Source organism: Acomys russatus, chromosome 19, assembly GCF_903995435.1.
Source record: "Acomys russatus chromosome 19, mAcoRus1.1, whole genome shotgun sequence".
NCBI lineage: Eukaryota > Metazoa > Chordata > Mammalia > Rodentia > Muridae > Acomys > Acomys russatus.
Window position 1 is genome coordinate 42,721,847 of NC_067155.1, and position 13,279 is coordinate 42,735,125.

Here is a 13,279-nt window from a genome sequence, read left to right on the forward strand (position 1 = left end):
TCCCACTCTCCATAGCCCCCAGGCAAGAATACAGTAGCCTGAATCGCTCCCTGCAAGAACTTCCTAGTTCTCTGAGTAGTTCCCTGTAAGAACTTCCTTGATCCTCTGGGTGGTTCCGAGTTGGGACTTCCCTACTTCTTTCAAAGGTAACTAGTCCAAGGGTAGCCTAGAACACAAGCCCTCCTGCGGTGAAGGTCAGCACCTTGAAGGTCACAGCATGCAGCCTAAGCACGGGATTTCTGACATGGCAGATTCCCAAACTCCTTTCTCCCACTCCAGAACTGTGTGGCTAAAGCTGCCAGATTCTGCTTGCTGGGGCTGGAACTGGGATTAAAGGCATGCGCCACCACGCCCGGCCTTCTATTACATTTTCACCAACAGCTCTCTGTTGAGGATTTTCTTCACTGCTTACTTAAGCTTTTCTTTAGTTCCTTCTCACAAGTTGGACGCTTAGGTGGGTGGGGTCTTGCCCTGGGGTCACCACTCCCTTTATTCCATTTAGCGCTCGGCTTTTCTTGAAGCTTTTCAGCTCCTCAGGACAGGGCTTAGTCCCCTTACACTTGTGGTGCCCTTTTCTCCTCAAATTGTGCATTTTGGTTTCTTTGTCCAGCTTGCTCCTTTTCATCATGAGCGGCCTAAGAGTGATTTCTAATGACCACATGACTCAGCCAAGACTAGGGTGTCTAGAATTCGCCTCTGCTAATGCCATTCGTCCAAAGCTCTTCAATTTAAGTTCAGGCAGGCTCTTAGGACAAGGGCAAAAAGCAGCCACATTCTTTGCCAAGATAGCCCAAGAATGACGTGTAGGCCACTTACTGATAGTCTTTCCCTCTGAAAGCTCTTGAGCTGCGCCCCCACGGTTCCACTTAGTGCTCTCTCTCATCCCCCCACTAGCCCCACTTAATGCAACCAACCTCTTTTCCATTCCGAAGTTTACAGTCCACCTCTACCAGCAAGCAGCGTGGTCAGGCCTGTTGCATCAGGACCCCACTTCCTGCTACCAACGTCTTAGTTACTGTTCTTTCTCTGTAAAGAGACACATGGCCAAGGCAGTCCTTATAGTAGAAAGCATTTAATTGGGGGCTTGCTTGCAGCTCCACAGGCTTAGTCCACTATCGACCTTAGTGAGGGGAGCATGACAGCAGGCATGCAGCTGGAGGAGCTGAGAGCGAGAGACCAGTCCTGGTGTGGCCATTTGCAACCTCAGCTGCCATCCCCCAGTGACACAGTTCTGCCAACAAGGCCACTCCTTGGTGTCCTGTGCATTCAAATACATGATGGAGGTCATTCTTATTCAAATCACTACAGATGGCTCACACTAACAGCACTGGCTGCTCTTGCAGAGGACCCAGGTTCAACTCTCAGAAGCCACATTGCAGTTCACAAGCATCTGTCTTCGTTCCTGGGGTCCCAACACCTCTTCTGACCTCTGTGAACACCAGGCGTGCAGGTGGTGCACACATAGACAGACAGACATGCAGGGAAAACACCAGTACACATGTTTTTATTTTTTAGAAAGAGTTCTGGCTGTTTGTGCTGTGTGTAGATTGATGCACTGTGTGTTCTCTCTAGGCCCGAGCTAGTTGTATCTTACTTGCCTCCTGGGATGGCTAGCAAAATCAACACTAAAGGTAAGAGGCAGCACCTCAGGGCGCTGGCACATTAGTCTTTGCCACTGTCCCACTGTCACCATGGGCCTTGGGTTCCTTTCTTTGCTTTTAAGCTGTCTTGCTCAGTGGGTCTCTTCTTCTGTCCCCTGGCCATGTCATTGGAAGTTGATGTTTGCATCCTCTTCCGTTCATGTCTCCACAGCTTTGTTGGCACTCATGTGGAGGATTACACTACCCGTTTAATGCTTCAGGTTTCTTTGAAAAGAGTCAAACTGTATGACCTTTAATCCTCGGCTTTTGTAATGCACCCCTCTGTAGTTTTCAGTGCAGCTTGCAGAAGTAATATTGCATTTTGCCTTACAGCACTGCAGTCCCCAAAACGACCACGAAGCCCTGGGAGTAACTCCAAGGTTCCTGAGATCGAGGTCACTGTGGAGGGTGAGCTGTCCGGCTTTCTCTTTATTCCTTCCTTCCCTCACAGCTGTGTGTTTGAGCTTCCATGTCTGAAAAACACCTGTGGTAATGCAAAATTTACAGCTACTTTGTTTTTTGATGCCTGGGTGTATATGTGTGTGTTCCTGTCTCTAGGCTGCTGAGACAGGCCCTGCGGAATGTCCAGGCTCTGTTTTCTGGTACATGCTAAAACTAACAATGAGTGCACAGTGACTGTAGTTTTCCTTTGAATTTTCTGTAGGCCCCAACAACAACAGCCCTCAGACCTCCACAGTTCGGACTCCTACCCAGACCAACGGTTCAAATGTTCCCTTCAAGCCTCGAGGGAGAGAGTTTTCCTTTGGTAAATACATCTTTTATTTTTCTTGGTTTCAGCTCTTCAAATAAAAGGAATTAATGTGCTGAGTCAACAGGACAGTGTTTTTTTCTTGGATAAGCCAGTGTGGGTCAGAGATTAACCATTCAGCAAGAACCAGGCTGCCCGAGTATCACTCTGATACCCTGTGCTGTGGAGGAGTCTCTGTGCAGACATGAATGAAGGAGGGTGCAAATGTGCACCTCAGGGGTGCCCAGGGATTGTGGCATGAGTGACCTGCATGTACCCAGAGCCAGACACTGCAGTTCTTTATTGCCAGTGTGTTGATAATAATCCAATATAACAGTTTAGTTTAATTATACAAATATTAGAGGGGTGTGCAAGACAGCCATATTAGAAACCTGTGTGTTTGGGGCTGGAGACATGGTTTAGTGGCTAAGAGCACTGCGTGCTTTTCTAGAGGACCCGGGTTCAATTCTCAGCATCTGCATGGTAGCTCATAACTGTAGTTCCAGTGTCTGACACCCTCACACAGACAGGCATGTAGGCAAAACACCAATGCACATTAAGAAAAATAATATGTTTTTTGTTATTGTTGTTGTTTTGTTTTGTTTTGGATTTTTTGAGACAGGGTTTCTCTGTGTCGCCTTGGATGTCCTAGACTCACTTTGTAGACCAGGTTGGTCTTAAACTCACAGCATACCACCTGCCTCCACCTCCCGAGTGCTGGGATTAAAGGTGTGTGCCACACGCCCGGTAAAAGGAACAAAACTGTCTATGGGACACAAGATTATTGGGCAAGGGAGAGACAGAAAGAGAGGGTAGAGGGGAAGGGAGGAGAGCACGCCACTTACAGAATGTGTGCGTACAGAAACAGCCTCTGTCCCACTGTGCCAGACTGAAAGTACGAGGAAACAAGCTGCTTGCTCGGTCTGTGCTTTGTAAAGCTGTGAAATAAGGAGAGAGGACGTAAGCAGGGATGTTGGCACTCAGGAGACAGAGGGAACGAAACCCTGCCTCAAAAGGGAAAGAAGGAAGGAATGAAGCCAGGCATGGTGGCACACACCTCCAGTCCCAGCACTCAGGCGGCAGAGGCAGGTGGATCTACTGGGGGAACTCTGTAGCCAGCCTGGTCTACAGAGCAGGTTCCAAGACAGCCAGGGCTGCACAGAGAAACCCTGTCTCGAACACCACTCCCCCCCCCCACCCCTGAAAAATAGCTGAATGAGCAAATTAAATTAAACTGCCCGCCATCTGGGAAACCCTTGCTGACTGTGGTGGCTGCTTTTCTCCACATACAGAGGCCTGGAACGCTAAGATCACAGACCTGAAGCAGAAAGTGGAAAATCTTTTCAATGAGAAATGCGGTAGGTTTGTTTTGAAACATTAAATATGAATGGTGTGAATTTGATGTTTAAATGTCTTTGGCATTGTGTGTGTGTTGCTTTTCCATTTCTATTGCATTTTGCCAAGTATCAAGAATTCCAGGGGCTGGAGAGATGGCTCAGAGGTTAAGAACACTGCCTATTCTTCCAAAGGTCCTGAGTTCAATTCCCAGCAACCACATGGTGGCTCACAACCATCTATAATGAGATCTGGTGCCTTCTTCTGGTGTGCAGGTGTACATGCAGCCAAAACCACTGTATACTTAATAAATAAATAAATCTTAAAAAAAAAAAAAAAAAAAAAAAAAAAAAAAAAAAAGAATTCCAAGAACGGGGGCTGGAGAGGTGGCTCAGAGGTTAAGAGCACTGGCTGTTTCTCCAAAGGTCCTAAGTTCAATTCTCAGCAATCACATGATGGCGCATAACCATCTATAATGAGGTCTGGTACCCTCTTCTGGTGTGCAGACGTACATGCAAGCAAGACACTATATACTTAATAAATAAATCTTTAAAAAAAATAATTCCAAGAACATTTTCCAAAACTAAAGTGAATATGTTTTTTTTAAGTAAGTGTGGTCTTGTAGCTGCTGCAGAGGGTTGCAAATGCCTTTTCTGAGTCGTGCCACGGAACGGGGTTGCCATGTGTTACAGGCGAAGCGCTCGGCCTGAAACAGGCAGTGAAAGTGCCGTTTGCGTTATTCGAGTCCTTCCCGGAAGACTTCTATGTAGAAGGCTTACCCGAGGGGGTGCCCTTCCGAAGACCGTCCACATTTGGCATTCCACGGCTGGAGAAGATCCTCCGGAACAAGGCCAAGATCAAGTTCATCATTAAGAAGTGAGGACCTTAGCTGGAGAGGACGTCCGTGGGCTGGGTTCACGTGTGCTGGCCTGAATTGAAATAGCTGTTTCAGAGGTTCTGTATTTCAGGCATGGAGAGACAGCCCAGGGGTGAAGGGTACTTGATGCACAGCTTTGAGGACCTGAGTTCAGATGCCAGCTCCCATATAACATGCTGGGAGTAGGCTTGATCCTATAAACCTTAGTGCTGGGGGTTGGGCAAAGATGGGAGGACTGCAGGGGAGGGGGGCGCCTGCCCAGAGCTGGGAGTGTGTGTGAAGGATCTCAGAGAAATGGAGTAACAGAGGACACTGGGCAGCCTCCTTTGGCCTCTGCACACACAGGCGTGTGCACCAGCACATATGTGTACATGCACCACAGGCCCATTTATTTATTATTTCGAGGCAAGGTTTTGCTTGTGTGTTGCTTGCACGTATGCTCTTTGTGCATGTACCCAGGCTGCAGGCATGGGCGTTTCCTGTTTCTGCCCCTGGGTCTCCTACTGATACTCAGGACATGCTGTCTCTCGCCTTGGCAAGAAGGTGACAAGGGATGTGATATGGCCAGAGAGGGTCCAACAGCAGTGGAAATGGTATAATTGGTCCTCCTGGATGTGCTCCTCGTGGACCCAGGTTGCTTCGAGTGCTGCACGCTGTTTGCAGAGCTGCAGGCTCCACCAAACTGCATGTTCCCTGGGTACCTTGCTCTGGTTTAACCAGCCTTTTTCCTCTTGCTTGTAGACCTGAGATGTTCGAGACGGCCATCAAAGAGAGCACTTCTTCCAAAAGCCCTCCCAGTGAGTGTCTCTGAAAGCAGCGCCCATGACAGCTTGGCTCTTGGGCAGTTGTTAGTGCTTAGGCGGCCAGTGCTGTGCAGTGTTCGGCCCCACACACAGACACGGAGGAGCAAAAAATAGGCCCTTCAGAAAGTCTGCCATCTTTAGTGGCTCACTGGAACAGAAGCACGTGCCAGGGCCAGCCCTACTGGGACAGGCTGCAGTCAGCTCATGGCGTACCAGCAGCTTTGGGCTACTCTGCATGCTTTGTCTAAACCCTAACGTTCAGCTTTTTCTTCCAGGGAAGATAAACTCATCGCCGAACGTTAATACTACTGCATCAGGTGTGGAAGACCTTAACATCATCCAGGTGACGATTCCAGGTATGACTTCCGCCTGCGCTGCAGAGCCACTCTGGCTCTCAGGCCTGTTTGGGGGCTGGTTCGATGCTTCAGGAACAGCTCCTGTTGTGCCCTGTGTTGTGCATGTCAGCTGAGCTGTCCCTCCATCAGCCTGGTGGCACAGCTCCTCACCTAGTTAGCTCTGCTCGCTACTCCATGTCTGTCCTTTAGAGCCTGTATGGAGGGGCTGGAGAGACGCCTCAGTGGTTCCCAGCACCCACACGATGGCTCCCTACCATTTCCAACTGTGCTCCCGAGGAGCCTGACACACTCTACTGGCTGCATTGGGTGCTGGGCACACACATACTGCACAGACATATACAAGCAAAGCACCCATACACATAAAGAAATCTTTAAAAAAACTAAGGTCTTTTTTATCTGGCCAGTATAGTGGTCACACCGTTAATCTCAGCACTTGGGGTGCAGAGGTAGGAGGATCTCTGAGTTCCAGGACAGCCAGGGCTACATAAAAACCTGTCTGGAAAAACAACCAACCCCAAAGATAAAATCCTTAAAAAAAAAAAAAATCCATATGAAACAGTGGGGTAATTTTGCTCCAGACGAATGGGTTGTACACTCTTGAGGTGGCGTTAGGACTTTTTCTGGTTGTTTTTTGTTGTTTTGTCTTGGTGGAGTCACGTGAAACCTCCTGTCTTTAGATGACGATAACGAACGCCTGTCCAAAGTTGAGAAGGCCAGGCAGCTGCGCGAGCAAGTCAACGACCTCTTCAGCCGTAAGTTTGGTGAGTTGATAGTAATTAAGGAAACATGGTTTCTGTAAGAACCTGTGGGTAGAGGCCCAGGGAGCTGTGAGAGCTAAGTGCCATTGGGAGTTCTGTACTAAGAAAACATTAGATGTCCCGTGTCGCTCTTGATGGCCAGTGTCTCATCAACACGGTTGCTGCTTGGCTCTGTGTGTCTGGTTTTGAAGATGAGGGTCACCTGACCCTGTGCTGTTTGTCTTGCTGCAGGTGAAGCTATTGGCATGGGCTTCCCTGTGAAGGTTCCCTACAGGAAAATCACCATCAACCCCGGCTGCGTGGTGGTGGATGGCATGCCCCCCGGCGTGTCCTTCAAAGCCCCCAGTTACCTGGAGATCAGCTCCATGAGGAGGATCTTAGATTCTGCAGAGTTTATCAAGTTCACTGTCATTAGGTGAGGACTTCCTGTGTGGTCATCTCCCAGAGTGCTGTTGTGGGAAGCCTGAAACGGAGCATGTGGGTGACGAGCGACAGGGAAAGGTTTCTCTGCCTGTGTTCCTTACCCTGTTTTACTGTTCAGTCAGTGCTGACTCGCCAGGTCTTGTACCCTCCAGGCCGGCTTCTTCCGTTCAATGCCTAAACTGACTCCTGGTGTTTTGGGGCAGCGTTTTGCTGGATCCCTGAGTGGCTGTCTGTAAGCCTGGCCCTACGCCCTCGGGCCCTCTCTGCCTCCCAAGTGCTGGGATTACAGGAATGTGCCAGCTTCTTGAGGTACAGGACCTTGCAGTGCAGCCTATACAGACTCTGACCTCTGTCTTCTTGCTGGGATTACAGATACTCCGCACTGAAACTAGCTCAATCCTCCTGTGGTTTGTTTGTTTGTTTGAGACAGAGTCTCAGTGTGTATCCCTAGCTTGGAACTTGTTATGTAGACTAGGCTGGCCTCAGACTCAGAGGTCTGCCTGCCTCTGCCATCTTGTCCAGCCATTCCCTTTTTGTTGTTGAGACAGGGTTTCTCTATGTAACCCTGGCTATCCTAGACTGGCTTTGTAGCCCAGACTCGCCTCAGACTCACAGCGATTCACCTGCCTCTGCCTCCCGAGTGCTGGGATTATAAGCATGTGCCACCATGCCAGTCAGTTTTCCATTCCTTTCTGAGGTGAGGGTCTGGCAGTCATGTCCTATTTGTCTTTTACATCCAACTGTTGACAATTCCTGGCTGCTCTTTCATTATGCTTAATGATCAGAGTAATGTATCCTTCAAAACCTAAAATATGGAGCCAGGCATGGTGGCACACGCTGTTAATCCCAGCACTTGGGAGGCAGAGGCAGGCAGATCACCGTGAGTTCGAGGCCAGCCTGGTCTACAAAGAAAGCCCAGGACAGTCAAGGCTCCACAGAAAAACCCTATCTTGAAAAACTAAAAACAAAACAAAAAACGCTGAAATATCTACCAACCATTACAGAAGAGTGTGGCGTGATGGAGCATGTGGCCATGGACTTCCTGGCAGACTGGAGCTCCATCCTCCATTGTGTTTTCCTGTCAAGTCACTGCTCCTTTGACCCTCCCAGTTACACTACCACCCCTACCCCAAAAGAAGCCTTGTTTTCTTTCTACTTTAGTGGGACCTTTTTTGGGGTGGTAGGCAGTGGGACAGGGGCTCACTGTATAACTGAGTGGCTTAGAACCCACTGTGTAAGCCAGGATGGCCTTCAACACTCAGATCTGCTTGCCTCTGCCTCCTGTCGCCTGGGAAGCAAGGCATGTGCCGTCACACCTGACCTAGTGTAACACTTAATAACAGTGACCTGCATGTGCTGTCGATCAAGTTACAGATCACGTAAAACACGGCTGACATCGACATGTGCTCTGTACATGCTGCGTGTGACTCGTTATCAATAACTGACATGTACACCCTGCATGGTACACATTGGTAACAGAGCGGAGTCAGTGCTACAAGGTGTTCCTGTTTTTTATATGCATCTCACACGTCTCGTCTACAGGATTATAAAATAGCACATAAGTGCCATAAATTAACAAAATAAGTAAATGTCCTTATAAAGAAAAACATTTATTTCATTATGCAAATTTGTTTTTCTCTTTAGACCATTTCCAGGACTTGTGATTAATAACCGTGAGTATTTCATGAAGCTTTGTTTTGTTTTTGTTCCTCTAAGAGAGCATGTGGCTGTGGGTGCAATGCAACCTGCAGAACAACACAGTATGCCATTCACTCTTTAGTCCCCTGCCCCCCCCCCCCACCTCCTCGTGAAGTTGGTCCTGTTGCTTGAGTCTTCCCTCACCCTCACTTAGTCAGAAAATGGCACCTTGTGGGTGGGGTGAGACCACTTTAAAGGGCTTTGAGCACTCCTGCCAGGCTTACTAAAGCTCCATCACGCATTCTCAGCACTGGAGTTCTGGAGGAAAGCCTCCTGTTCCAGTGCTCGGGAGGCGGAGGCAGGAGGATCAGGCTGGAGTTCAGCACTGTCCGCCTGTGTAGTGAGTGTGAGGCCAGCCGGGGCCACACGAGACGCTATCTCTAAAGAAAGGAAGGGTGGGTTGCTGATGGCTTGGCTGGCGAAGCTCGCTGCAGAAGCCTGGTGACCTGACTTCATCCCCTGGACCCAGATAAAGATGGAAGGAGAGAACCACTCCACAGAGCTGTCCTCTGGCCAGTCACGTGCACATATGGCATACGTACTCACACAAACTTCATAGACAAAAAAAGCCCAGGGTACTGTTTCTGTTGAATTTTCTTTGCAAATTTCAGTTCATGCTGGCTGGCCTAGAACTCAAGATCCCCTTGCCTGGGCTTCCTGAGTCCCACATTAAAGGTGTGTGCCACCATAGCCAGCTCTCCTGTCCTCTGTATGGTGTTAATTTCCAGAGACTATTATGGTCTAGCCGTGCTGGTCGAGGCTTCTTGTGTATGACCTTCAGTTGATTCTCGTCTTCGCAGAAGACTCTGCTTCCAGGCTGTGCTGCTTACTGTGAAATTCGGGATTCTGCTGCCATCTACCAGGGCCTTAGTCTTCCTTCCTTCCTCTTCCCACCCCCCCCCCCCCCCCCACTTCATTTATATGTTTGTACATGGGGTCCTGGGGTACTCAGATCTTCCCGTTTCGCATGCAGTGGTCAGAAGACAACTTGTGCTCAGCTCTCTCCCTCCGGCTCATGGGGCCCAGTGACTGAACTCAGGCTGTCAGGCAGGCACCTTACCTGCTAAGCCGTACAGTAGCCAGCTCTCTTCCGTTCTTGAGCTAGACGTGCAGAGTGAAACATCAGGGCTGGAGAGCTGGCTCAGAGGTTAAGAGCACTGCCTGCTCTACCAAAGATCCTGAGTTCAAGTCCTAGCAACCCCATGGTGGCTCACAACCATCTATAATGTGATCTGGTGCCCTCTGCTGGCCTGCAGGTGTACATGCAAGCAAAATACTGTGTACTCGATAAATCTTTTTTTTTTTTTTAAAGATTTATTTATTATTATGTATACAGTGCTCTGCTTGCATGTACTCCTGCAACCCAGAAGAGGGTGCCATATCACATTACAGATGGTTATGAGCCACCATGTGGTTGCTGGGAATTGAACTCACGAGCTTTGGAAGAGCAGGCAGCGCTCTTAACCACTGAGCCATCTCTCAAGCCCTTCGATAAATAATCTTTTTTTTTTTTTTAAAAAAAACCTCAGCATGGGCATGGTTAGATGTCACGTGTCAGGATGTCCTCTAAACTGTCCCTGTCGTTGCAGAGCTGGTTGATCAGAATGAATCGGAAGGTCCTGTGATCCAAGGTAAGAGAGCATACACTACTTACCTGGGGCTGGGGCTCAGGCTGTACCTGCTACAGTCACAGTGCATGCCTGCACACACTCACTACTCACCCGAATTCTCCCACTCCTACCATGACTGATGGTCAATAAACTTAGAGAGCCTTGAGTTGTGGGTCCTGCGTGGTAACCGTGGGCCTCAGCCCACGTAAACCCATGATCCCAGGTTAGTCATGACGTCATGAGTCCTGAGACCAGTGGCCTAAAATAAAGCATCAGAATGAGAAAGCTGCCACCTATATACGTGTGTTTATGCAGGTGTGGTGCACATGCATGTGGAGGCCAGAAATTGACAGACTTGGCCTGGAGAGATGGCTTGGAGGTTAAGAGCACTGGCTGCTCTCCCAGAGGTCCTGAGTTCAGTTCCCAGCAACCACATGGTGTCTCACAATGAGATCTAATGCCCACTTCTGGCCTGCAGGTGTACATGGAGGCAGAACACTGCATACATAATAAATAAATCTTTAAAAAAAAAAAAAAAAAGCACTGGCTACTCTTCCAGAGAACCCTGGTTCAATTCCTAGCAACTCACATAGCAGCTTAACGACTGTTTTCACTCCAGCTCCAGGGCTTCCGAAGGCACTAGACATGTGTATGGCACAGACAAAATAACCACATAATTACAATGAAAAGAAAGTTGGCAGGTTGTTTCTGTCCCTGGGGCTTTTTCTCCTCCTCTCCTTCTGGGCTCTATAAAGAGCAACCTTTGAACTTAGGAGGCAGAGGCAAGGGGATCTCTGTGAGTTCGAGGCCAGCCCAGTCTACAAAGTGAGTCCAGGACAGCCAAGGCTACACCAAGAAACCTTGTCTTGAGGGGGGGAAAAAAAAGAGCAACCTTTGAAAACTGTTTAAATGAGACTTGATGTGTTTCTCTTTAGAATCAGCCGAGACAAGCCAGTTGGAAGTCCCAGCAACGGAAGGTAATGCTCCCAGTATAGACGTCTGGAGTGACTGATGCCTCAGGATGGTGTGACAGTGGTCACTCTGTGATGTTTTGTGCCTTGGGTTCTTAGTGAATTGACCGATATATTTATTTTTATTTTTTTAATGTGTATGGTTGTTTTGCTTGCTTATATGGCTGGGCACTATGTATGTGAATGTAGTGACCAAGGAAGCCACAAGAGGGCATCAGAGCCTCTGGAATAAGAGAAAGTTTTGAACCTCCATGTGGGTGCTGAGAATTGAACTCAGGTACCTTGGAAAAGCAGCTCATACTCTTAACTGCCAAGCCATCTACACAGCCCCGAATTGATAAGATTTCTACCTCTTGAACAGTGTTCAGGGAGGACTCCAGGCAGGTGTCCTCTGTTTTCCCCCGTGGCTCTGGCTAAATTCTAGGTCCCTATGCATTAGACAGGGCCCGGCCATAAGTGCACACAGAGCAACGTGAATCTGGTAGTTGGAAGTGAGTCATGAGCTGGACGTGGCTCAACAAAACACAACACTTGGCAAGCATGTGCTAGGCCCGGGGCTCCATAATAAAAGCACATTATGCATAAGCGCATTGGAGGGTGCTAGGTAGTTGCTGGCAGGTCCGTGTGGCTAGCTTTGTGGGCACACAGGTTAGCATCTGCAGGACAGCTGATTGCCGCCCTTTTGTTTCTTCTGTAGAAATTAAAGAAACAGATGGGAGCTCACAGATCAAGCAGGAGCCAGACCCTACGTGGTAGACTGTGTCTGTCCAGGGTAAGAGCCTCCCTCTGCTGCCCTTCAGCCATACCCACCTGCAAGCTGGTGGGGGGCCACCCTCAGGGGACGCGTAGCCCAAACGTTTTTCTCACTCAGAGATGTAGAAGGGCCGGACATGGTGCACAGGCACAGGTCAGCCAGGCTATGCAGTGACACTCTGTCTTGGCTGGGGTGGAATAATACATATTTTTCCATAAAAAGACATGTTGGTTTTGAGCCTGCATGCTAGGGTTGTGTCCTCTGTGACCAACCTCTTAGGCCAGTCACAAACCCAGCCCCATTGTCGCTGACCCAGCCACTAACAGGAGGGCTGCCAGTAACCCACAAGTGAGCTACATTTGAGCCTGGTCCTCCTTTCAGGTGGCAGTGGGGTGTGTGACGAGAGGTCTTGTCCTGTCATCTGACTAACTCATTGCCCACTTGTCTGTTTTCTCTCTAGTTCCGCTTCCAGTGTGACTGGTGGAGAAGAGCTTTCGGACCCGTTCCTGCCAGCTCTGTAATATACTTGTATAACAGAAATACCTTCTATACAAACCTTCTTTTCTACTTTTAGATAGAAATGTCTTCTTTCTAGCAGTTCTGTGAATTGAACTACATACACAGCGTGATGAGAAGCGCGTGCCTGGCTGGCTTGGGAATGCACTAGAAGGATTTCACAGCAGTGCTGGAAAGAGACAGGGAATGGCAGGGACAACTCTTAGACTTTTTTTTTATGCATTGGGCAGAGCCTTGGGCTGCGGTGCGTATTCCAGTCAATGGACATATTCCTACTGAGCATCTTGGCTTCCGCAGCGACGAAAATCCCTGTGCTAGTCAGTGCTTTAGTTTTTCTATTGAAAATCATTTCCGTGGTCTTGCACTCGGCTGCCCTTCCTGCCCAGGGAGGGCTGCCAGGGCTGCCGTCTGTATATGTGACTAAGCCTTTTCCTAAGCTCCATCATGGTTTCTTTGTTCTCATTATAATGAAAAGCAAAGCCTGCCTCCTCACTGGTCGGCCAGTGAGCAGCCAGTTGTGTCCACTGCGACCAGAGAGGTTGTTCTCAGAGCCTCTTTGCAGCAAGTAAATTTCTGGGTGTATCCTGAAGGTCAGAGGTCAGGTATGCATGTTTGAGCAGCTAGATGACTCTAAACCCTCTGCAACCTGGACCTGCAGCAGTCTGTGGTGCTGCAGCTCTGGGCCGAGTCAGGCTGTGCTGTGTGGCGGCCTGGTTGGCTGAGGCAGTCAGGGTGGGGAGCAAGGCACCTCTGCGTTCACGCCCTCTGTGGGCCTGCCTACCTGTGGCGT

At 49.1% G+C, this 13,279-nt stretch overlaps 1 protein-coding gene across 1 annotated transcript in view; it reads left to right on the forward strand.

Moving 5' to 3' along the window:
* Positions 1-11,975, forward strand: part of Gtf2i (general transcription factor IIi) — an 85,175-nt gene extending 73,200 nt beyond the window's left edge. The window contains exons 22-34 of the mRNA XM_051161349.1: positions 1,573-1,631; positions 1,974-2,048; positions 2,305-2,406; positions 3,681-3,746; positions 4,416-4,599; positions 5,342-5,397; positions 5,679-5,759; positions 6,437-6,520; positions 6,749-6,932; positions 8,585-8,613; positions 10,228-10,269; positions 11,184-11,225; positions 11,917-11,975. Of these exons, the coding sequence (XP_051017306.1) occupies positions 1,573-1,631; positions 1,974-2,048; positions 2,305-2,406; positions 3,681-3,746; positions 4,416-4,599; positions 5,342-5,397; positions 5,679-5,759; positions 6,437-6,520; positions 6,749-6,932; positions 8,585-8,613; positions 10,228-10,269; positions 11,184-11,225; positions 11,917-11,975 (1,063 nt within the window). The remainder of the gene's footprint in view (positions 1-1,572; positions 1,632-1,973; positions 2,049-2,304; positions 2,407-3,680; positions 3,747-4,415; positions 4,600-5,341; positions 5,398-5,678; positions 5,760-6,436; positions 6,521-6,748; positions 6,933-8,584; positions 8,614-10,227; positions 10,270-11,183; positions 11,226-11,916) is intronic.
* The last annotated feature ends 1,304 nt before the right edge of the window (positions 11,976-13,279 follow it).